Source organism: Phocoena phocoena, chromosome 10 (genome assembly GCF_963924675.1).
Source record: "Phocoena phocoena chromosome 10, mPhoPho1.1, whole genome shotgun sequence".
Taxonomy (NCBI): domain Eukaryota; kingdom Metazoa; phylum Chordata; class Mammalia; order Artiodactyla; family Phocoenidae; genus Phocoena; species Phocoena phocoena.
In genome coordinates, this window is record NC_089228.1 from 648,138 (window position 1) to 673,306 (window position 25,169).

At 55.5% G+C, this 25,169-nt stretch overlaps 1 protein-coding gene across 1 annotated transcript in view; it reads left to right on the plus strand.

Moving 5' to 3' along the window:
• Positions 1-25,169, plus strand: part of CHCHD6 (coiled-coil-helix-coiled-coil-helix domain containing 6) — a 126,159-nt gene that overhangs the window by 61,937 nt on the left and 39,053 nt on the right. Inside the window, exon 5 of the mRNA XM_065885043.1 lies at positions 19,763-19,846. Coding sequence (XP_065741115.1) covers positions 19,763-19,846 — 84 coding nt within the window. The remainder of the gene's footprint in view (positions 1-19,762; positions 19,847-25,169) is intronic.

Below are 25,169 nucleotides of genomic sequence, written 5' to 3' on the forward strand. Positions count from 1 at the left end.
GGGAGTCCAGTGTTGGGAGGTTTCATTCTGCTTTAGCTTTGGGAAAGCAGTGTCCTCTTTCAGGCAGAGGTTGGGGGTTCTTTGGTTTGAAGTCATCTTATCTTGAGGGCGGAGGGGAGGGGACTTGAGTCCCTTGAGGGATGAATAATGGTTCTCAGCCTGACAGGGTGAGTGGCAAGCAGGCGTGAGGCCTCCTGGGCCCAAGGGATTGGGTCCTGAGTTCTGTCCTGGGAGCAGACGGGTGGCATGTGGCCTCGGCTGCGTGCAGCCCCGGGGTGGACCGTGCGCCCCCTCATCTGCCGGGTCAGTGGGCGAAAGCCAGAAGCGGCAGAGCCCGTGGAGAGCAGTTCTCTTTTCTCTTTGCAATCCTGTACCTTGGGGTTTTGCCAGATAGATTTTCCTCTGGCTTTTTTTTTTTTAATGAACAGTTTTCCAGGCAGATGTCGGAAAGCCACTTCTAGGGCATTGAGAATTACCAAAAAAGGCCCAGGCTTCCTCTCCCCGTCAGCTGACTGCGATTCCACATCTGTGCTGCTCGCAGAGGAGGAGAGCCTCCCGGCCTGGCCGCGTGCAGCCCCTCCCGCCCTGCACGCCCCCTCCCCTGGGCCGGGTCAGTGCCGCCAGGCGGCCGTGGCGCACGCTGAGGTTGGTCATCCAGGCCTGGGCTCTGTCCCTGGGCCGTTTGCCTCCTAGCGGGGCTTCCCCTGCCCAGCAGGTGGCCTGCGGAGCCCGGTGCCAGCCCTAACCCATGTCAGCGTGGGTGGGCCGGCCTGGGGAGCCCGGCTGGCAGAGGGCGGGGTTCCAGCTTGTGCTCCTCTTGTTTTCCATGGAGCCCTTTCCTGACCCTCCTGACTCAGGGACCTTCTCCCCTGGAGTTGTGTGCATGTGGGAGGCCCTTTGCCATGGGGATCACGGACGAGTTTCTCCTGTCCGCGAATAGGTGCTCTGGGGCGTTTGACGCCGGCCCCTCTCGGGCTCCGTGGATGCCTGCCCAGGGCGTGCGCGTCCCTGGAGACTCACGTCGCTCTTGCACAGGTGACCGGTACCCTTGGACACGGCCGGCCTGCCTTCCACTCTGTTTATTACCTGTACTGGTTGTGACTCTGTATTGAATGTAGTTTCTAAGAGGAAAAAAACGAACACATATGAAGTGATAGCCTATCCATGTGGGCCCAGTGTTCTCGGATGCAAGTCACCATGGCAACCTGGTGGCCTTCACGTCTCACCAGTTAGGAAGATGAACTCTCCTGCCTGCAGATGTGAGCAGATTGGCCATTGTTGTTCAGTGCTCCGTGCCGGCAGGCCTTATGACCTGGAGCTTCCTGGACGGGGAGGGAGGGCAGCAGACGGAGGCCTGGCCCCACCATCCCCCGTGCCTACCTGTTGTCTGAATCCGTTCTCTGTGACAGCCTGGCCCTCCTGCAGCGGGCTCGGCATCGCCAGTGGGTCTGAGGAGGCCTCTGTGAGTGCAGACTGGGATGCTGGCCTTGCGGCTGTGGTGTGTCTGCTCCCAGGCCCCTGGGGAGGCCGGGCAGGTGCGAGGATGGATTTTTAAGGTTCAGTTTGGTAGGTCAGCTTGCAGCTGCTGGTGTGGTCCAGGTAGCTCTGCTGTCTCTCTCAGCCTCCGTTTTCGCTGGCTCAGCCCGTTCTGTAAAGCCCGCCTGTCCTCTGAGCCACACCCCATCCCCCCACCCTGCCCCACCACATCATAATGGGAAGGTGGGCTTGCAGGCTCCGGGTTTAGGCTCTTTTTCCAGCACACATTGAGATCAGGTGTGGGGACGTGGGCCTGGGCTTTGACAGCTGCCCAGAGGGTGATCTCTGAGCCATTGTCTGAGAACAGGCCAGGCCTATTCCTGGGCAGCTTGGCTTCCCTGGTCCACTGTCTGAGGCCAAAGGGCCAGGCTCTGTGTGCTGCCTGAGGGCGGTTCCAGCAGAGAACAAGACATGCTCGCCCCTCAGGTCTGTCCCGTGAAGAGGCCACGCAGGCAGCAGCGACACGGGCTCGCCTGCCCCTGTGCCCCCGCCCAGGCTGCAGCCTGTAGCCCGTAGCCAGGCAGTGAATGGCATGGTCGCATGGAGGCCGGCTGGCCGTCTGTGTTCCTCAGCCCTCGCCTCCGAGTGTCCTGAGATCACAGTGGCCACCCCTGATTGAGGCCTCTTGGGGCAGACAGGTGTCTAAACGGACGCCCGCGTGCGTGTCGGAGGCTGCTCGCCTGTGAGTGTGTGCACGGGGCATGTGCGCCCCAGCAGCCCCAGAGCCCCACACAGGGAGCCCCTCAGGCCCGGACCCCGGCCGTGTCCCTGAGGGGCGTAAGGGCCTGGCTCTGGGGGAGGACTCCCCGCCTAGGAAAAGCCAACGGAAGGAGCCTTTCTAGGCCGGCTCCTGGCCTTCCTTCGTTACGAGAGGCCATGTGACTTAGTGGAAAGAGCCAGCTTGGAGGCCGGCCTGGGTTCCAGTCCCGGCCCTGCCACTTGCCGGCAGTGTTCTTGGGGTGGTGGGCAACCCTGGCGGCACCACTGTCCTGTCTGTGCCCGGGACCCCTTCTCCAGGGAGCCGCCCTTCCTCTGCTGGAAGCTCTTACTTCTAATGAGCGGGCCTCCTTCTTACTTGGTCAGGGTATTTAAAAAATATATATATTTTTTATTGAGGTACAGTAAGAAATGCAGCGACCTTAAGTCAGCACACGTTTCTCCCCAGGTGTGATAGCACCTGCATGAAGATCCGGCTCACTTCTGTATCACAGACAGCCCCTTGGCCCCCTCCCGGTCAGCTCTCCCCACAGATGACACTGGCCAGCCTCGGCCACCATGGGTTGGTCTGCCCTCCCTCGCTGGGTGCCCTTTCTCCCCGTCTGCTGTGCTCAGCTGTGCTTTCCCTGTTCCGTGGCTGGGTAGCATTTGTCTGTGGAAACCACAGCTCACTGACCAGGCTGCATGTGGACATTTAGTTGTTTCCAGTTTGGGACCCCGATGAGCGATGCATTTTCGTACGTGTGCTTTGTGGACATAGGCACTCGTTTCTGTTGAGTCTTTAAGTGTAGTGGAGCTGCCACGCAGTTTTCTCAAGTGCTTCTATGGATTTCCGTTCCCTCCAACAGCGCGTGAGAGTTCCGGGGCTCCGGTCCCCACCCCCCTTTCTTGCTGTCAGTTGTTTTAGTTTGAACTATGCTGGTGGAGAAGCGGTGGTTGTGACTTGCATTTCCCGACGATTGTGGAAGTTGAGTACCTTTTAAAATGTTTATTAGCCATTTAGGTAGCCTCTTTTGTGAAATGTCAGTTCATATCTTTTACTTATTTTTTAAAAAATTGGTTTTTTTTTCTATCAGTTTGTAGGAGTTCTTTATATATTTTGAATCTAGTCCTTTGTTGAAAATATATAATGTGCATATATCTTCTCCCAATCTGGGGCCTGCCTCTTCACTTTCTTAATAATCTCTTTTGTGAAGTCCCATTTGTCACACTTTTTTTTTTTTGCAATACGTGGGCCTCTCACCGCTGTGGCCTCTCCCGTTGCGGAGCACAGGCTCCGGACGTGCAGGCTCAGTGGCCATGGCTCACGGGCCCAGCCGCTCCGTGGCACGTGGGATCCTCCCGGACCGGGGCACGAACCCGCGTGCCCTGCATCGGCAGGCGGACTCTCAACCACTGCGCCACCAGGGAAGGCCCTGTCACACGTTTCTTTTACATTTAATTCTTTTTGTTTCCTGTTTAGGACGTCTTTGCTTATACGGTGGTCATGAAGATATTTTTCATTGTTTACTGTTTTCTTCTAGAAGCACTTAAGAAAATGACAGCTTATTGTAGATATCATTCACATATCATAAAATTTACCCTTTTAAGGCATACAAGTTATTGTTTTTAGCATATTCATTGAATATTGCAGTAATCACCACTAATTCTAGAGCATTTCACACCATCCCCCCAAACCATTACCATTAGCAGTAATTCCCTATTTCCCCAGCCCTGTCCCCTGGAAACCATTAATCTATTTTCTGTACCTATGGATTTCCCTATTCTGGGCATTTCATGAAATAGAATTATATAATATATGGCCTTTATGTCTGGCTTCTTAAACTGGGCATAATAGTTTCAAGGTTCATCTATGTCGTAGCATGTATCAGTGTTTTATTCCTCTTTTATGACCAAATAATACTCCATTGTATCGATGGGCCACATTTTATTTCTCTGTGCATCAGTCGATGACATTTGGGTTGTTTCCACTGTCTGGTTATTATAAATAATGCTTATAAAAACGTTCATAAGTAAGTTCTTATTAGACATAAGTTTTCAGTTCTCTTGTATTGTTATTACTTGGTAGAATTATTCACGTATATGGTGACTCTTACCTTTATCCTTTTGAGGTTCTACCAGACTGTTTTCCGAAGTGGCTGCACCATTTTACATCCCCAGCAGCACATGCTCCATCCTTGTCAACACTTGCTATTGTCTGTCCTTTTGCCTAGAGCTGTTCTAGTGGGTGCGACTGGCAGCTCTCTGTATTTCCCTAATGATTTTGAGCATCCTTTCATGTGCTTATTGGCCATTTGTATATCTTCTTTGAAGAAATGTCTGTTCAGATCCTTTGCCCTTTTTAAGTTAGGTTATTTGCCTTCGTATTTTTGAGTTGTAAGAGTTCTGTGTACAAGCCACTTGTGAGATAAATGATTTGCAAATATTTCCACCCATTCTATGGGTATCTTCACTTTCTTGATGATGTCCTTTGAAACACAAAAGCTTTAAATTTTGATGAAGCTCAACTGATCTACTTTTTCTTTAGTTATTTGTGTTTTTGCTGTCATATCTAAGAATCTGTTGCCAAATTCAAAGTCCTGAAGATTTATCCCTATATTTTCTTCTAAGAGTATAAAGTTTCACCTCTTAAATGTAGGTCTCTGATCCATTTTAAGTTTTTCTGTACGGTGTGAGGTAGGAGTCCAGCTTCTTTCTTTTGCATGTGGATGTCCTGTTGTGTTAGCATCATCTGTTGAAGGACTGTTATTTCTCCATTGTATGGACTTGGCACCCTCATTGAAATCAGTTGACTGTAAATATAAGGGTTTATTTCTGGCCTCTGAATTCCTCCCATTAATTTACTCATCTATCCTCATGTCAGTAGCACACTGTCTTATTACTGAGCTTTGTGGTAAGTTTTGAAATCAAGAGGAGTGAATCCTCTACCTTTGTTCTTTTTCCTGATTCTTTGGACTGTTCAGGGTCCCCTGAGATTCTGTATGAATTTTAGGATGGATTTTTATGTTTCTGCAACTGTTCAGGGTCCCTTGAGATTCTGTATGAATTTTAGGATGTATTTTTATGTTTCTGCAAAAGAAAAAAGTCAGCTGAGATTTTGATAGGGATTGTACTGATGCTACCTTTCAATTTTTAAAAATCTTTCTCATTTAGGTCTCTAATCCAGTGTGAATTAAAGTTTGTATAAGGTACAGGTAGGGATATACATTTATTACAAAGGTGACTCTTCCCTCCCTGGATTGCAGGAGAAACCTCTGTTGTTCATCAGTTACCTTTCTGTGTGATGGCTGTTTCTGGACTCTGTTCAGTTCAATCGGTGTCTTTCCTTTTATAGTAGGTCTGATTATCTTGTGTATTAGTCCTACAGTTTTGTTGTTTTCAAGATTATTTGGCTTTTCTAGGTTCCTTGCATTTCTATATCAATTTTAGAATCAGTTTGTCAGATTAACATCTGTAGATTAATTTTGAGAGAGTTGAAATCTTAACATTCTCGAGTCTTCAGTTTCTCCCCCCCACCATCTCTCTCTCTCTCTCTCTCTCTCTCTGTGTTTAGGCCTTCTCAGCAATGCTTCATAGATTTCTGTGCAGTGATCTTAGATTCTCTTTTGTTAGATTTACTCCTGGGTGTTTTATATTTATGGATGCTAATGAAAATGGTGTTGCTTTTCATTTTAATTATTTTTAGTTATTACTAGTATATAGAAATGTGATTCATTTTTATTTAATTTTTATGACATTGTATCCTGCGACTTTGATACATTTACTTATTAGTCCACGTATTGTTGTGTAGTTTCCTTAGGTTTTTCTACATACAGTCATGTCATCTGAGTGTCATGGCAATTCTACTTTTTCCTTTCCAGTTCAAGGATGGGAATTTTTAAAAATTTCATTTATTTTCTTACCTTGTTGCACTGGCTGGACCTCCAGTACAATTTAGGATAGAAATTATTATCTGGGTGCTGTTCTCTTAGTTGTGGACATGGGGGGAGATGATCAGTATTTCACCGTTAAGTCTAGTGTTAGTGCAGGTTTTATAGATACTCTTTGTCAGATTTCTGGGCTAAGTTGCTGAGTTTATCATGAGTATGTGTTGAATTTTATGAAATACTTTTCTGAATCTGCTCAGGCCCATGTGTTTTCCCCCTTTGTTCCATTAATGTGGTGAATTATAATTGATCGTTTTAAAGGAGAGATTATTGAGGTATAATTTACATACAGTAACCTCTGTCCTTGCTGTCCAGCTCTGTGACGCCCCTGCAGGGCGTGGCCCAGCTTCTGCTCCCACCCTGGGGCCAGTTTGTACGGAAAAGCCCAGATGGGATCCAGTCAGTGAGTCACCGTGGGGGAATCCTGGAGCTCTTGGGAGTCCATAGGGAAGGAATCCTGGGCTCAGGGGATCAGGGGAGGATGGCACCCAGGCTGGGCTCGAACTTCCTGCCGCCCTCTGCCTGCCTGATGATGAGAGATCCACTGTTCTCGTAGCTAAACTGCGGGCTTGTGAGCAGGGGTGTGGTTTAAGCGCAGAGCACCGGCTTAGAGCCTGCAGAGGAGAAGGCACGGAGGCTGCTGAGCCAGGAGTCGGGTCTGCCCTCCCCTTGAAGCTGAGGCTGCCTGTGCTGGCTCCCGTGAGGCCCTCGGTTCCCCAGGCCGCCTGGGGATGGGCAAAGGCGGGAGCGCTCGCCTCCCCACATGCTCCTTTTGGGAGAGCATCTCCTTGCCAGGAAGGGTTGCCGTGTCCAGCCCAGAACCTCCGGGCAGCGCCTTGGCCCAAGAGATTTCTTGTTGCCGCCTCGCCTGTCATTTCTGGCTCTGGCCTGCCCGCCTCTCCGGACGCCTGGGCTCTGGGGGCCTGTGGGGCTGAGGGGAAGGCGGACGCCTGGGCTCTGGGGGCCTGTGGGGCTGAGGGGAAGGCGGACGCCTGGGCTCTGGGGGCCTGTGGGGCTGAGGGGAAGGACTGGTCTGAGTTGGGGCGCAGGTGCCACCGCGTCAGGGCCGCCTCTGGCATCAGCTCCTGGTGTCCCTCCTCCTGTCGGAGTTGCTGGTCCCTGTCCCCTGGCTGCCGTGTCATCCCCTGTGTCCTAACTGGGTACCTGTGGCCCTGGTAACAGCCAGGATTCTTTGGTTGGAGAACAGCTCTGGCCTAAATAAAAGGATGTGTGTTGAAAGGGTATGGTAGCCCCGGACCTGTCAGTCTGGAGCCTGTATGGGACGTGACACCAGCGTCTTCTCCTTTGGGGCCTCTGCTCAGGGTGGTCCCCGCCGGGCCATGTGTGGTCCTTCCGAGAAGAGGGAGTGTTGAGTCTTGGGGGGAGCCGGTGGGGGTCCGCCGGCCTGCTCTGCACCCTTGGCGACGCCCTCCTGGGTCCCAGGGACCTGTCACCACACGCCCGCTTCTCGCGTTCCAGCCAGGAACTTACCAGTTTTATTGATCTTTTCCCAAAACCCACTCTTGACTTGGTTGATTTTCTCTACTGTTTGCTTTCTGTTTCCTCGATTTCCACTCGTGTTCTCTTATCTCCTCTCTTCTACTTACGTTGGGTCTAATTAGCTGGTTCGTGTTTGTTTTCCAGCTTTGTGGGCTGGACAGTGGACCGTGGACATTTCGGTCCCTCTTTGCTGAAATAGGTGTTTAAACCTCAAGTTCCCTCTAATGAGCGTTCACTGAACAGCACGGGCAGGTCAGGGTCAGCCTGAGGTCGGGCAGAGTTCATGTGCAGGGCTCGGGGCTCTCCTCACTCTCTAGCGTGGCCCCGAACTCAGATTTCTCGTTTTCTCTTTCGTTTCTCGGCTCCCAGTGTGGCACCAAATGGGACCAGTTCTTGAAAACTCGTGGGAATGGCGGCCCCTCCTGCCGTGTCCTCCTCCCACATGACAACGACCCTCCTCCCACATGAAACAGTGTCCAGGCCCTCGTGTCCTTGTCTGTTGAAGTAAATGCTGACTGAGGAGTGAATGATGGGAAATGTGAAAATGGAGAAACAAAGAGTAGCTGTTGGGCTGGGGAACTGGGAACAGCTGAGACTACAATTCTGCCACATCACAGAATCACCGAACTCCCAGTTCCCTGACGGATGCAGACAAAGGCCTGACGCACGTTCCTAAGTTGTTTTTGCGGGAAGCTGACCCACCAGATGAAAGCTGCTGACCACAAGCACGTAGACCCCCAGACGTGTTGAAAGCAGAAGGTTGATGTTGCTTGATGCTTCATCAAGGTGAAACTTCACCTTGATGCCAGCCGATCCCAGGGCTGTCCACGAGCTGAGCACGCCCTGCTCCTCTCTCCCGCTCCAGGAGGGACACGCAGTCTTGAGGGCATTAGCCCGCTGTGGCCCGCTTTGCTCCTTCACCCAGAACTCTGTCTCCACGTTTCTGTCTGGCACTGGTGCACAGAGGCTGAATTTCAGCAGCAACCTCCTGGCTGTGCTTGCTCTTCTCCAGGCCCTTCAGACGGTTGCCTCTTCTGTTTGGTCCAGAGCTTGTCAGGACGCTTGGTCCGGGAGGAGCAGTTCTGCCACGTGGGCCGCGGGCCGTCTGTGTCCATAGACGCCGTAGGGCTCCCGCCGCAGGTGGGGACTGGAAGGGGGCCTGCCAAGACAGGCGTGTGGGCAGCTTCAGTCGGGCCCCCCCGACAGCTGCTCCTAGGAGCTGAACCCCCATCTCCATTTTTGTGCAGGGGCCATCGCCCCAGCGACCTGGAGGCCGCACGCCGGGCCCTCCCCGCCCCTCGCGGCCCCTGGATGAGACCTGTCCTTCCCTGTCTGTAGTCTTTTCTCACGGAGGCCAGGTCAGGGACACATCCTGGGTCCCGGCCTCCTCACTGGTTGACTAAACAGGATGTTGGCCACAGGGTTTTCCTCTTCTTTGCGATCGGCTTCCAGCATCGCCGGAGACTGGCCTTTGCAACGGGCGATTCTGAATATTAATGTCCCTTGTTGAAACTCTCAGTGCCTCCCCATTGCTGAGACCCTCACCATGGCGCGGGCGGGGCCCCTTGGGCCCCATTCCTGGTCCCTCCTTCCCCTCCCCCTGCTGCTCCTTCGCTGAGAGGAGGGAACAGGACGACTGAGGGTCTCCGGCTCCTGGAGTTGCTGAGCTCCCCATAAGGGCACTGGCTTGTTCCCTCTGTTTCCCGGGTCCCTGGGAACAGGACTCGAGCGGCAGCCTGACCCGGTAGGGGGGCTGGTATGGGACCAGATAAGCAGAGCCACCGCAGGCCCGTGAGAGGATGATGGGCCGGGTGGGGGGCCCCACGTCGTCGCTGTGGGTCGAGCAGCTTACAGACCCAGCCCTCGAGTCACGCTTTCCCGGGCTTAGAGGTTAGTGGGACAGAGGAGGCCCAGAGACACAGCCCCCATGGGGGGGCTGGGGGTGTGACGGGAGGCTCACGCACACAGATGTACACGCGTGTATGTGTGTACACACACCCGCACCCCTTCAGCACTCAGCGGGGCGGAAACCCCGCACTTGCCCCCGGAGCAGGGAGGTTCCCCCTGGGGTCGGGGTGCCCACTGCACACTCTGTGGCTGGGTCTGCCCCCGCCTTGGGACAGCTCACCTCCGTCCTTGGCCCCGGTACCGAAACCTTCTGCCCCCACCTTGGGACAGCTCACCTCCGTCCTTGGCCCCGGTACCGAAACCTTCTGCCCCCGCCTTGGGACAGCTCACCTCCGTCCTTGGCCCCGGTACCGAAACCTTCTGGCTCTTCCCAGAAACTCGGTGCCTCTCTTACGGAGGCGCAGAGTGTGGCTGCCCGACCAGAGGCCCTGAGCTCCGGGCCAGCCCTGCCGGCGGCATCCACGCGTGGACAGTGGCAATCATGGGACGAGCTGTTTGTTGGACAGCAAGTAGATAACCTCCCAGGAGATTCTTGAAGGTTTGGCCCTCGTGTAAGGGCCTGAGTTACGCTTCTGATAATGCGAACGTGTAAGTTCAGTTCTGAGGACGAATGGCCAGTGCCTACGTGCTAGGTGCGCTGCCGGATGGACAGAAGGGGCTTGCGGCTTCCCCCACACAGCACGGATGTTTGCAGGGGGTCAGTAGATCGCTTGGCGTAACGATAGTGAGAATAACTATACAATCTATTTAAGTGCCCCGGGAGCACAGATGGGAGAAGCCGGTGTGTTTGGATGCCGAGGGAAGAGAAGATATGACGGTCAGATCTTGACTGCAGCCACAGAAACCAGCCCCGCTGTTGTGAGCAGGGAGGGAGGCTGGGGGCCGGGATTCAGGGGACGGTGACTGTCGAGGCCCAAGCCAGGTGCCCGCCCCGACGAGTCATCCCCAGCACACCTGCCCCACATAGAAGTAGGACGGCACACCCCTGCCCACACACCCCACGGCGGGAGTTTGCGGGGGGCTGAAGAGTCCAAGAAGAGAGAGCATGTGGGCAGAGCCCGGAGAATCGGCCAGGCTGGCAGGCAGGACGCAGAAAGAGGCGTTTCTGGTACAGAACAGTGGGGCAAGAGCAGAGCCGTGGAAAGCCTGGCGCCCGTGGAGGGGGCGGTGCTTGCAGGTGGTCGAGTCGAGGTCAGAGAAGAGTGGTCCTTCAGTGCCGCCTCCCCGTCGTCCACGACGTGGCCTGGCAGAGGCTGTGGGCGGGCCTGCGGGGTCTGAGCAGACTTCGGGTTGGCCCCGAGCCATCGTGCGTCTTGAAGGCCATCTGGGTGGCCGCCGCCGTCCCCTGTAGCCTGGCCTCTGGGCTGTGCCACGGTGGCCCCACGCCAGCGCTGGGGCGGCTCTTCCAAGTTCTCGGGTCCTTGTGGCCTCAGCCCAGGCCGTGGGAGCCAGCGGGGCTGGTGGGACAGTGCTGCCCGGAGCCTGGATCCCTCTGGCGGGTCCGAAGTTTGGCCCGCCTGCCTGCTGACAGCTGTGTGCTCGGGGTGTGACCAGGCCCCTGGCCACCCGTTCCTGGTGAGTCAGGGGCTGCCCCCCACCCCCCGGCCCGGTCACCTCTGAGCACGTCTTCAGTTCACATCAGGCCGGGAGGATGCTCTGGACACCTCGGCACGGGGTGGGGTGGGGGGAGCCCCCACTCACAGTGGCCGGCTCTGCCCGTGGCCTGGTTCTGCGCGAGAGCCGTGGCCCAGGCACCGCTGTGTTGAAGCCGTGTCTCTGAGCCCCGATACCTGCAGTCGTGTGGGGCGGCGAATGCGGCCCCTCCCCCCGCCAGTCTTTTCAGCCTGCAGATCTGAGCGCAGTCACTCCTCTGCCCGACCGGCTTATTTCAAGCGGCGTGTTGTTACCCTGCGCTGAAAGACAGCCCCTGCCTCGCTCCCAGGCGGGGGTTTATTCTCCATCATTACTTTCTAAAAGGTGTTCGGCTAGAAGATTGCCTATTATTTCCTCTGTGAGCCTCTCCTCACTGCCCTTGTGTGGCGACAGCTGACACAGCCACAGGGGACGCTCTGTGCACCTGCCCGTGAGTCACCACGCGTGACAAGAGGGAATCAGGACGTCTTCCTGGGCAGCAGCCTTCCGGTTCGGCTTTTATGAACTGGGTTTAAAAAGTAAATGTCAGATCGTATCGGTCTCCTGCTTAGAGCTCTTGGGTGCCCCCTTCCTTTCAGCACAGCTGACCTCTCTCCTCTCCCCGGGCCCGAGCGCAGCAGCCTGTTCCCCCGGGAAGCCTTCGCGTTTTTGTCGCCTCCTCAGAGGCCTGAGTGGTCACCACCCCCCTCTCTGGCTGCCCCCGTCCTCACAGCCCTTCCCCACGTCCGTCCGGCATCCTAGCCGCTCATCGGCATGTCCTCAGCCTGCCGTCCCCCTGGTGTGTGCCTCGCTCCGGGAGGGCTCCGGACACACGAGCCGCCGGGACGCTGTGGTGGCTGATAGTCTGAACAGGCAGAGACTGGGAAGCAGCGGGGCCTTGGTGTGGCGAGAAGCAAGGCCGGAGAGGGTCGTGCAGTGCCGGGGAGGGGAGGGCACCTGCAGACGGGCCCAGCACTTGGCTCTGGGAAGGAGGACGCACGGCCCCGGGCAGAACTGCTGTCCACGCTGGGTTCATGACCCGTTTTCCAGTTTCTCGTAGGGAAGTCCAGATGTTTTTCTGTAAAAATCCCAGTTTGGTAAACGCTGGTGACCAATTCAATTGAAAACCAAACCAAACCAACACCACCCAGTAGACCAGAGGAGGACCGGGCAGTTCATGGCCGTGAGCGGGCCTCTCCTTCCTTCCCTCCCTCCCTCCCATCTTTCATCCTCTCAGCAGTGACCCTCGCTGACTTCACAGCTTCAGTCCCGTCCTCCGTGCCGCGTGGAGAGGTCAGGACTGTGACCCAGTGGCCCCCGCTGGGTGGCCTTCCCGGAGGAGGCTGGGCAGTCCCGGGCTTTCCCCAGCAGGAGCCCCACGCGGCCTGTCGCTCTCCCCGGCCCCCTAGGCAGCCACCGTAAGCGGAGTTGTGTGCGTGGTTACATTTAGTTTCCTGACCTTTACCCTCCCGGGCCGGAGCCCTCCTAGAAACCTCGGGGATGGGAGCACCTTCCAGGATGGTTTGCGTGGAGACCCACACGTGCTGGGACTCTGTCCCTCTGGGGACACCTAAAGTCTTCGACTTCAGCACCTCAGCTCTGCGTGACCTCACTGTGTGGCTCTGGGTGACTGCATCACCCTGTGCATCAGTTTTCTTGCCTTTTAAGTGGGTTTAATGGTTCCCTCCTCGCCGGACGGTTGGGTGAGTTGAAGGAGCACTTGCGTCATTGTTTATAAACCGTGGCCACGTGGTCACTGCGGTTCTTCCTGGCTCGGCCCTGTCGTCCAGGAGTCGTCTCTGACCCCTGCTTCTGTTACAGTCGAGGTGGCGCCTTCCGCCCAGCACCTGGGTGCTGCTGAGAGGAGGCGAGGGTGCAGAGCGCGGGGCCGACGGATCAGACGCGGCGGACGCGCCTTTTCCTGGTCACGTTCTCTTCTTACTCTGCTGCCTTGGAACCCCCCTGCCCTGTGAGCCCTCCCTGTTTAGTTGTTCTGTCAGTATCTTGAGAGACGTTAAATTCCTTGACTATGATCGTGGATCTATTTATGTTCTTCTTTAATCTGTCAAATTTGTTCTATGTATTTGGGATTTTTGTTATCAGGTGCATACACGTTTATAATTGTTATCTCTTCTTGACTAATTGTCTCTTTTATGACTGTGAACTGCCCTTCTTTATATCTGGTAATATTTTTTTTGTCTTGAATTCTCCTTTATCTGATATTAATATAGCTGTACCAGCTTTCTTATACAGCAAGTTCACCGCATACAAATGAGTTCTGTTCCGAGAGCGCATTCGTAAGTCCAATTTGTTCATAAGTCCAACAACGTTAGCCTTAGTTAGTTAGGTACCCAACTAACACAATCGGCTACATAATGATGTACTGTAATAGGTTTATAATACTTTTCACACAAATAATACATAAAAAAACACAAAAAGTAAAGAAAACATTTTTAACCTTGCAGTACCTTGAAAAGTACAGCAGTGCAGTACGACAGGTGGCACACAGGGGCTGGCATCAAGTGAACAGGCAAGAAAAGTTACTGACTGGAGGAGGGAGAGGAGGTGGAAGATGGCAGAGCTGAAGGATTGCTGGCGATAGGAGGCAGAGGGCAGGCTGCAGTTTCACTCACGCCTGACGTTGTGGAACGCACGTTCGCATCCTTGAAAGTTCGCAGCTCGAAGGGTCGTGTGTCGGGGACTTACCGCGCTTGGTGTGCAGGATACACCTTTTCCCATTGTTTAAAACCTGTTTGTATTATTTTTTATCAATAACATATAGCTGGGGTTTTGTCTTTGCATTGGTGTGTATGGTAAGCAGAATAACGGCCCCCCAGAGACGTCCACCTCCCAAGCCGCAGGACCTGTGAAGGTACTCTCTTGCATGGTAAACAGGGCTCTTCAGGTGTCACTAATTTAAGAATGTGTGGTGGGGAGACTATCCTGTATTATCCAAGGATGCCCAGTGTGATCTCAAGTGTCAGGGGATTAGGAGAAAGGGAAGGCAGGGAACGATCAGGGAGAGAGGGAGACAGGAGAGTCAGAGAAGGAGACGTGATGACAGTAGCAGAGGTCAGGGCGACGTGGGGCCGTGAGCCGATAAATGCAGGCGACCCCTAGACGCTGGGAAGGGCGAGGAAACGGGTTCTTCTCCAGAGCTTCCAGAAGGACACAGCCCTGCTGACCCCACGCCTGTAGCCAAAGAAGACCCATTCGAGACTTCTGACCTCTAGAACTGTAAGAGAATAAATGTGTAGTATTTTAAGCCACTAAGTTTTTGGTAAGTTCTTACAACAGCAAGAGGGAACTAATACAGGGGTAAGTCTGTTTCTATTCAATATCCTTGTTGGTGTGAGCGCATTTAAATTGACCGTTTGTTATTTGTTTGTTCCGTCTGTTCTTTGTTCCTCTGTTGCTGCTTTCTTGTAGATGTTTTTTGAGGGAGAGGGTGGAGACGAATCAGTACATTTTAGCATTTCGTTTTATCTCCTCTACTGACTCTTTACTTGTGCTTTCTTTGGTTACATTTTTAGTAGTTATTCTGGAAATTACTTTAAAAAAAATCTATGCTCAAGAAGGATTCTGTTACTTCAGGAATTATTTAAGAACTTCACAAAAGCACCCTGCTTGGGAGTTTTCCGAGCTTCTCAGATCTATTTGTGGTCTTTAATTAATTTTGGAATATTCTTGGCCTTTATCTCTTCCCTTTTCTTGCCCCATCTTTCTCTTTTCCTACTAGGGCTTCAGTTAAAGGTATGCTCTGTCGTTTAATATTGTCCCGTAGGTCTTGGGGACCCTGTTTCATTCTATTTTTCATGCTTCGTCTGCTTGGGTTTCAGTGTGAGTAATCTCTAATCATTTGTTTCCAGGTGCATTGCCTCTTTCCTCTGCTCTGTCCCGTTTGCTAAGGAGCCCACGATTCCTTGCGTTTTTGTTTGGTTCTGTTCTAGTTTGGGTGGTGTCAGTGAAGGTGGAGGAGGGGCCTCTGAAGACCCTCTCTTCCATAAAAGCAATGAAAACGGACAGAGCCTATTTTTTCAGAACTGAAAGTTAACCAAAGACTTGTGGCCATCCAGGGGCATTTGTTCAGGAAAAATGGGTGAATCTCAGTAAGGAGAGTGAGGTTTGTGGCATTTCAGATTGTCCTTATTCCCATCCTCCTTTTCCCAACCTAAGCAGTAACCTTGAAAGCCAGCAGACACAGTCTTGGTAAAACCCAGCAGCCTGGCGACCAGTGCACGGGGTGGAAAAGGATTGGAGTCCTTCAAAGCCCCGTTCCCAGAGGTCGTCTTCCTTCTTCCCGTCTAGGGGTTCCCTGGAGGACCCCACTCACAAGGCTGACTTCATTTCACGTGACTCAGGGATGCCCTGGGGTCGTTTGCCGTAAACCATCAGAGGCCATTGTTGAATGGGTGGAGGACAGTTGGGTACAAACAGTGGGGTAACCCGAACGCTAGGCAAGCAGAGCTACAGGAAAGAGGAATGTGGGAGGCTTTGAAAGGCTCCGGCGTTCTGCTGGGAAGCTGGAGCCCGCATTCTGGCTAGGGCTGTGCACGGGGAGATCTCCGGACACCCACACTGAGACGCGTCGCAGCCAGACTGTCAGAGGCCACAGTCAAAGAGAGAATCTTGAAACCAGCAGGAGAAGCCACTCATCACATGCAAGGGACTCTCTGTGAGCCTAGCGGCTGGCGTCTCCTCAGGAGTAATGTAGGAAGTCTCCACGACTTCCCATGCGGTGCCCACCCTTTCCTGCTAGCGTCTCTGCCGTGTTAACCCTGGTGACTTTGAAGTCCCTCTGGGCTAACTCCGGGCCTTTGTTGCATCTGGCTCTATCGAGTATTTCCTCTCTATGGTACATCTTTATTTTCTTGTGTGTGTGTGTGTGTGTGTGTGTGTGTGTGTGTGTGTGTGTGTGTTTAAATGTTTGATTGAATGCTGAACCTTTTGGGTAAACAAAACAGAACAATGGGCACTGCAGTATCTATTTGTGCCAGGGAGGGTTTTCCTTTGTTCTGTGAGACCCTTAGTGCGGGGACTGGGTCCCTTGTGAGTGGCATGCAGTTGGATTTCCTTTTTCTTCCTTTTACCCAAAGTGGTAATCTTTTTCCTTTAAGGCTGAGGTTATTTCCTTTGTGGTCTATATTCATTATCTGTTGCTAAATAACAAGTTACGCATCTAGTGGTTTAAAGCAGTAACCACGTATGACCTCACGGTGTCCGCGGACACCTCACGCTGGACACCTCACGGGTGCTTGGGGCTGGGACTGGGCTTGGCTGGGCCTCTGCCCCTGTCTTCTCATGGCTGCGGTCCCGTCCCAAGGCTCTCGGGCGATTGGACTGAGGCCCCTCAGCTCCGTGCCACAGGGGCATCTCTGGAGGGCAGCCCACAACACCAGGGAAGCTGGCTCCAGACCGAAAGCACGACCTTTGCCCCTGGTACTGCCCCCTCTCGCTCCAGTCATAGCTGCTCATCAGGATTTGGGTGTCACTCCAGGGCCCGAGCCCGGAGACGTGGGATCCCGGGGGACCATCTCAAAAGCTGTGATCCCTGATTACTTATACTGATTCCCGCAACCTTGCCTGGTCTTTTCTGTTCCGTCCTCTCCTCCCCTCATTCTCCTCCGGCCCCTGCCTCCTCCGCTCGGACCTCCCCCTCCTCCCCCTGCCCTCCCTATGCATCCCTGTCCCCCGAGCAGCCACAAGGCAGTTGGACTCCGGCCCGTGCTCTGCCCTCGAGTTTTCTGGCTCCTCTGTTGCTGTGCGTCCTTGTCCCCGTTGCAGGACCAAATCTCTCTACTGCGTCCCCATTTCCTAATTTCCCCCTGACCGCCCTCAGCTTGGGGCTTATCTCATGCATTTGATTCCTTGTTCCTTGAAGAAATTTACATTTATAATATTTACCTACTTGGGGGCTTGCCTGTTTCAGGTTCATTGCTTCTTTTTTAATCAGAAGTTCATTTATCTTTTTGAGCACCTTAAACTTACATGTTTAAAATCCTTTATCAATTGGAAATTGGAGCACTGGCTGAATATTTGATGGTGTTAGGGACTTCATGTTTTTTGGTATGCAATGCTACTGGTTCTGATCAGGAAAATAAAAGTCTCTATCTTTTAGAGGACTATATTGAAGTATGTGCAGATGAAATGACCTGCTATAAGGAATCTGGGGGGAGGGAGGGGTGGGCGCTGGAGGTGAAACAGGATTCCCGTTAATCATTTTTTAATATTTCCTTTTTTTAAAGTTAATGAATTAACTGTTTTTGGCTACAGCGGGTCCTAGTTGCGGTGTTGCAGGATCTTCGTTGTGGCAGGTGGGATCTTTCACTGTGGTGCGTGGACTTCTCTCTCTAGCTGTGGTGCACAGGCTCCGTAGTTGCAGCGTGCGGGCTTAGTTGCCCTGTGGCACGTGGGACCTTAGTTCCCCAACCAGGGATCGAACCCATGTCCCCTGCATTAGAAGGCGGATTCTTAACTGCTGGACCACCAGGGAAGTCCCTAGTTTATCATTTTGAAGCTTAGTGATGGCTATCTGGTTTTTTTTTTAAATTTTATCATAAATTTATATTTATTTCACATCATTTAATATGTATTTTAATATTATAATATCCGGGTTTATTTAGTATTATTTTAGTACAGTAATACAATTTTGCATAATAAAAAGTTTAAAAAGCCGTGTCGTAACGTCCCATCGTGTGAATCTCGTCTGGAGCGAATTCGCATCGGCTGCTGCTTTGACGGGCAGCCGTTCTAAGCTTATGCTTCCTCGCCGTCTTTGGTTTGCAGGCTTGTTTTGAGCACAAGTTTTGGTTTTGGTCTTGTTGGCTTTGTTTCCCTCCTATTTCCTGTCTCCCTGCCGAGCATTTTCGTGGCAGCCTACGGCTGCCCCAAGTACCAGCCAGTCCCCGCGCCACCCAGCTGTGGCCTGGGGTTCACGGCGCTGGAGCTGTGGCCTCTGGGCTGAACCCAGCTTCCGGCAGATCGAGAACCACGGCCCGACGTGGGGTCCTCAGGATTCTCAGGTTGGCTTCTTATTCTGGGGGAACCCTGGGCTCCGGGGGCGAAGCTGGCCCCACGCCCGCCTCTGCCCAAGGCTGTGGCTTTGGCCTCACCTGCCTCTGTGCCCGTCTGTTCTGTTGGACGTTTGCATCTTGTTATCCGCCTTGCGTTTGGAGCAGGGCAGGTGCACTGAGCGTGCTCATCTGACAGTTCCCTTCACTTCCCCCTTCAGAGACTGTGACCCCAGAGCGGGCATGCGTAATGGTGACATTTTACCTTTGTGTCGGAGACAGTGTGCTTTATGCAGTGTTTTTCCCCAGAAGGCCGACTGGGAAATGTCTTAGGGAGAACGACGGTCGCTACCCTGCAAGCTGTCTGCCTGTGGTTCCCCAGCCCGTGTCCATCTGCAGTTGTCCTATTTTTCTGTCTCTTCTGCTGGGATCTAAGCTCCATGAGGACAGGAGCTCCCCCTCACCCCCAGTGCCCCAGCCCCCTTACAGGTGTGTGTGTCACGTGGCAACACCCGCCAATGTCTGGCTCTGACCTGAGGGCCACCTGCCTGCCATGCGCCAGGCAAGGGCCGGACGGTGGCTGCTCTGCAGAGTGGGCACCTCCGTCCGCCAAACCTGTGTCACCGGCACAGCCTCTGGTCCAGGCGCCAGCACCGGGCGTTTGCGCTACATGCACTTTCTACGGCCCCTGCGCCAGGCCAGCCCTCGTTTTTCTCAGGCCGAGGCAGGCCAGGGGCCCTGACTCAGGGAGGTTCCGAGGGCTCCGGGGACACGGGCCTCGCCGTCAGGAGGACGTGAATTCCCGCTTCGTCTGGTGCAGCCTCATTGTGCGTGGGCCTAACGTGACCCTGGCCTTGCCGTTGGGGTTTCCTTTGACCCCTGCACAGCCCGTGGGGGGAGCCATTCCGGGTTTATGTGTCACACATGCGTGAGCTGGCGCTTGGGGTCAGGGACTTGTTGAAGGACCCCCGGCTGGTTGAGGGTGGGGAGGGGGCTGGCCCGGGTAGCCTGCTGTGACCTTGTGGGGGTCCTCGGCCGTGTGCTCCCGTCAGGAGGCCGAGGGGCAGCTGTCCCGCGAGGCCTAGGATCCTGGGTTCCAAGGCTGCTCACCTTTCAGCTCCCTGGCCCTTGGAGACAGGTGGTCTGCTCAGCAGAAGGAGGACATCTGGGCGTGCCTGCCTCTCAGAGCTCAGGGAGTGAGTCGGCGGCACGTGTGCTATGGGGACGGCGCAGTGCTTCCTGCCTGCGCGCCTTGAGGCTGCACAGCTTCCGTCCAGGCCCTTCTCTGCCCAGGCTCGACCCCAGCTCCGCTCGTGGCTTTGAGCTTCGGGCCGTCACCTAAGCCGCCCTGTTTCTGCGTTGTGATGGGGCCCTTGTCATCCTGCCTGCCTTTGGGGACCATGGGGCACATGTGCACACGCTTGCCCTGGCCAGTGCTGCAGGGCTCCCCCTTAACGGCGGTAGCGACGTGGCACTGCGTGGGCTTCCATTTATAGTTCGCCGACGGCTGACTGGACTCTGCTCTCCTCGCAGGCCGGGGAGCTGGAGAGCCGAGAGGCGGAGCTGAGACGCCGCGACGCCTTATACAAGGAGCAGCTCGGGCGCCTGGAGAGGCAGGTGAGTGGTCCGGCGGGAGGGCGGCCGGGCCCCGAGCTCCGGGCAGGCTCAGGAAACTGACCCCGTGCGCTGGGAAGAGGTAGTGATAGTGTGACCATCGCAGTACCAATATACGAGCGCTGTTACTGATTTTCTCCTGGGGGTCAGGGATCAGAGGGCCCACCTGTCGTGGAGCGGCTGGGCCCGTGAGCCGTGGCCGCTGGGCCTGTGCGTCTCCCGCAACGGGAGAGGCCACGGCAGTGAGAGGCCCGCGTACCGCAAAAAAAAAAAAAAAAAAGACCCTGAAAACGTGGGAGGCGATGGTTGGCAGGTTAACGCTGGCTCTCCCTATGCCTGAGACCCTGGCCAAGCCACCGAGTGCCTGCTGTCCCTGCGGGTCCTGGAGTCCCTTGTGTCGGTTTGGAGCTTTGAGGTTGGCGGTGTCTTGCAGGCTTGATGGCAGGCACGTGCGCTGGAGCCTGCCCGTGGGGACAGAAGGGGGTCACCCGTTGGTGTCTGGGGGACGCCAGGCGTGTGAGGCATGCAGCACGGAGGGTGACTCTCCTCTGGTTCTCCGCCTTACGGCCGTGCTCTGCTTCTTTCCCACCGCCCTCCCGCTCGTCCTGGGTCAGGTCCAGACTCCTCACATAGGCAGATGGGCCCCTTCTTTTAAGTGAGGTTTGCCTGCGTGCTTGTGAGCATTACTGAAAGCTTCCAGAAGAGGTGTGCAGACGCTTAAACACTAGCATCTTGCAAAACAGGAGCTGGGTCCCTGGAGGGAGGTGGGGCGGAGGGGGAGAGAGGCTGGGCCGGCCCAGTGGGCCTTCTCCGGGGACAGATCTGCTCCTGTAATTGCTGGGACCACGGAGAATCTTCTCCAGCTGCTGTTGCTATTGTATTTTTATATAAATTCTGCCTCCGTTTTTGAATGCTCAGACTTTGACATTTTCAGCTTCTGCACCTTCCAATCATCAGGCTTCTTTTTTTTTTTTTTGGTTTCCTTTTACGCTTGGAAATTGATGGTGGAAAGCTGTTCGGGGCAGACTTGGAACAGCGGCTGGATCATCCTCGACCCCTCAGCAGCGGGGAGCCAGTCGGGGTGGGGAAGGTCGGGGTGGGAGGCGCAGAGGCCCGTTGCCCGGAGGACGCCGTCTGGACCCGGCCGTGTGATCGGCGTTGACGGGCAGGAGGGCCCGCGGAGTCCAGACCAGTGTTCAGGGTCGGGGACTTCGTGACCCTTCTGTGCCCGTGACGGTTATTCCTGAGTGAGGGGAGCATTTTTGGTGGGGCGCCTGTGCCTCGTGATCTTTCTGAGCAGTTGTTCCCGGTGCCCAGGTCGCCAGGCTGGAGCGAGGAGGGTTCTCCTTTTCCCGTGGAGAGGGGTGAGCTGCCGCGTGCACAGCGGCCTTGCCAGGGTCTTGGCCCAGGAAGCAAGGCTGGCGTGATGTCCATTCAGGCGGCAGGCAGAGGGCGGCGTGCACTGACGGTGGGTGGCTGGACACCGGCTCCGCCGTCCTCTCCGTGTTCTCTCCCCTGCAGGCTGCAGGCAGCGCTCCCGCAGCAGCGGGTGTGTCTGAGGCAGTCTCATCTCCAGGGATGGGCTCTTCTCCAGGCCTCGCTGGGCCCAGGGCCAGGCGGGTGGGGCGGGCATCTCTGGGGTCCAGCAGGGCTCAGAAGCACAGCAGCCTGGGACTTGGAGCAAGTTGTCTAAATTCCGGAGCCTCCGTTTCCCCGTCTTTGAAACGGGAATTTCAAACCCGAGCTGCCAGCTGTCTGGGGGATGCGTGGTTTTTGCGTAAAGCAGCCCCCGGAGCGCCTGGAGGACCCACCCGTTCATCCCACGTTAGTTTGGCTGTGTTCAGCGCCGGGCAGTGGTGCTTCCTGCCACACGGAGCCCACAGTCCAGGGTGGGAGGGGAGGGGATGCTGAGGGCTAGGGCCCCAGACGAGGGACGCCTGAGACCGTCCTGTGACCCGTGGGCCTGCCGGCTCCATCAGTATGGTCTTACTTTTCCAGACCCAGGAGCTGCAAGCGGAGAGGACACTTTTGGGGTATAGTTTCAAAGAGTGAGGCAGGGAGAAAGGGAGGACCTTGGAAACGTGTGTTCCTCCTGGATTCCGGGCTCCCTCCCCTAGAGGGTCCCCCAGTCCCCGCCGTCCCAGCCCCTGCCTGCGAGCAGGTGACGCTTCTCCTGGCTTCCGTGTTCTCTGTCTGGGCTTTGCTTTTCCTCTTTTCCTGAGGAGCGGCCGTGCTGTGACCCTGCCACGCCTGCAGCCTTCCCAGTGCGGCACGAAGCAGCCCCGCCTGGAGTCCCTGAGCCTCTCCAGAAAAACAGAGGGAAGTCCACTTCACAAGACAAGGTGGCTGCTGCTCAGGGGTGCAGGAAGAGGGCCCAGCCTCACGCTTCGGGGAAACGAGTTACAGCCCAAGGCGACCCTGTCACACACTCAGTGGAGTGGCCACCGTGGGGAGGATGGGTACCAAGGATGGGGGTTCAGCCTGTGTTCCCAGGGGGCCGCCTGGCCAGGCCGCCTTGGGAAGCTGTCACCCAGGGACCCTGGAGCTGAGCACAGCTCTGCCCTGAGGCTCGGCCTTTCTTAGCAAGAATGGGCTGCTTATACCTGGGCTCGTGGGACCACTGCCTCCGATAAGGCGAGACAGGAGGACCCTTGATCCAATCCGATTCTTTTCACGTGTAGGAAAGCGGCCCTAAGGCAGCTCAGTGGTTTGAGAGTCAACTGGTACAGCGGTGAGTGCCGTGCTCTTAGACCTAGAAGGACCTGGGCCGTGTCCCTGGCGCTTAAGACAGACGTGGGGAAGTGGGTCAACCTGACTTGTGCTCCATCTGTGGCCACCCTGGTTGCCAGCACTTCTGTTTCTAAGGACTCAGAGGATAGAATCCCGTCGGGGGTGTGACTGGTCAGCAACCTTAGGTTTCCCCCAATCCACCTTTTCTCCCTTTGCTAAAGTGGACATGGTCTTATCTGGTATCTTCCCATTTTCTCTGAATTCTGAGTTGCCAGAGCAACAAGAGTCTCCGTCAGGGAATTCAGAGCTGGCGGGACTCGCCTGGGTGGGGACGTGAATTCATCTCGCATGCCGACGCTGCCTGCGGCCGACCCCAGGTATCCGTGTTGGATCCACTCTTTTCCGTCTCCTGGGTGGAGGCTGGGAGTTCAGGGGCTCTTTCTGTGCGCCCTGTGCTGACTGCACACGTCCTCAGCAGCGCGGGCCTGTCCTCCTGGTCCCCGTCTCTCCTAATGAAATTTTAAAGCCCTGGCTTTGTGCTCGGCGTTTTCCAGCAGCTCAGCCTGCTGGGGTCTCAGCCCTCCTGGCCCTACTCCCCGGCCCTGGCCATCCGTCTCGTGGCCCCTGTGCCCTGTCGGGAGCACAGGGCAGAGGTCACCTTTGTGCCCTTCCCGGGAGATCGCCTGCACGGGTGCACTGGGCTGAGGCTGGCTCTGCATCCCGGGTCTCATATCAGGATCGGTTGTGACTGTATCTCTCGGAAGAGTGTTTTTAAAGACCTTACCGCTGAAGCTGTCCTCCTGCCGTGGAGGTGTCTGGCGTCCTCGCCGGCCGCTGCAGTCGGTCCCCAGCCGCTGGCACTGCTCTCACCCTGGCTTTTCAGTGCCCACGCACAGCTGCTACCTGTGCCCGGGGGGCAGGCACCTCCAAAGGCTTTGTCTGTCTCCTGCAGGCCCCGTGTGTGGACGTGGCCCTTCCTGCTGCGTCTCAGGGACCACGTGCAGCTTGCACGCGGCGCCACGGCCTCCTAAGTGGTGGACGTGGGATGTACGTCTGGGGCTGGCTGACTTCAGAATCCTGGTCCGGGCGCCCTGTTCACGCTGGGATTTATCTTTTTAATGGGCAGGCAGATATGCTCCAGAAAGGAAATGGCCACGTGGCCCTGCCTATTCTGCATCCAGACTGCGTCCTCCTGGACAGTCTGATGCCACGTCCTGCACTTGGAGGTGACTGTCCAAGGAGCTGTCCCCTCAAGGCAGCCCGTGGCGCTAAGTGCCCAGGTTGGTGTTACACCTGCTACAGTAGAGGGTCTGCCTGCACGTCGTCCTTCCCTCAGGGTCAGTGATGGTGGTCACAGTGCAGTCGAGCTGGGGGGAGCCTTAGGAAGGAGCGTGGTCACTGAGTCAGGGGGAAGCGGTCGCAGAGCTGAGTGGCAGGGACGGTGCAGTGGCGGAGCGCATAGGATGGCCAGGCACACGAGGCGGTGGTGGGTGTGAGGGCCACGCGAGGCCACCACAGCGGCTCTGTGTGCAGGGCTTACGTTTCCACGTGGACCGTCTTCCTGTGAGCTCGCCCCCCAGCTGGGAAAGCCAAGGTCTTCTGGGCTCCTTCCTCTCCCTGTCTGTGTGTTTCCTACCCTCCATCCGTCCCCACACTTCCCCTCCTGTGCATCCACGTCTCCGTCATCTGTCACCCACGTGAGGGCATCGTCCCTGATGGTCTCCAGGCCTTAGTGGCCGTCCCTCTGTCCCCACACTTCCCGATAGTTAAGTGTCCCCTCCTCTGCATCCGCGTCTCCGTCATCTGTCACCCACGTGAGGGCACCGTCCTTGATGGTCTCCAGGCCTCAGTGGCCGTCCCTCTGTCCCGTCCAGATTTCTCGTTGCCGTGTCTGCACTGTGCTTCCTCACCCGGCCCTGAACGTCACCTGGTCGGGCCCTGCACGCCCTTCAGACTCCACTCCACCATCTGCTGGCCCAGCTCAGCGTCCCCAGCCTCTGATGGGGGTCGGCCTCTTGCCCCAGCTTGAGCTCCAGGTCGGGAAGTGATTCTTACACATGCAGCAGCAAACCTGCAAATCCAGAGCAGAGAAAGTGGGGGAGGGAAGGGTCCTCTGTGGACACACGCCCAGCACAGGTCCTGGGGCTGTGGCCTGTGTGCCTACCCACCCGAAGCCAGCCCGCAGGTCCCTGCAGAGCGAAGGCCTTCCCACCTCCGTCAGCGGCAACTCTGGCCCATCGCCAGACACGGAGAACGTGGGGCTGGGCAGGCGCAGCTCCCACTGCAGGGCAGCCAGGCCGGGGCCATCCCGGGCACTCGGAACCCGGGGATCATGTAGGAAGGGTGTGGAATGTAAAGATTCTGGGGCTCTTGGTGGCCTCTTACCTGGTGCCTTCTTAAATACACCAAAGTCAGTTTGGAGGGGTCTTGGCGCTCTTAGGGTCTCACAATACCAGCCTCCAAACTCAAGCAGAGGGAGGTTAGGTTATTTACCCGAGTTAAATGGCTCAAGAAAGGACTTCATGTCTTACTTGAAATGCTTTGGGACGTAAAGATTCCGGCCCATCACTGTCCGTGTGGACTCCGTGGAGCCGGG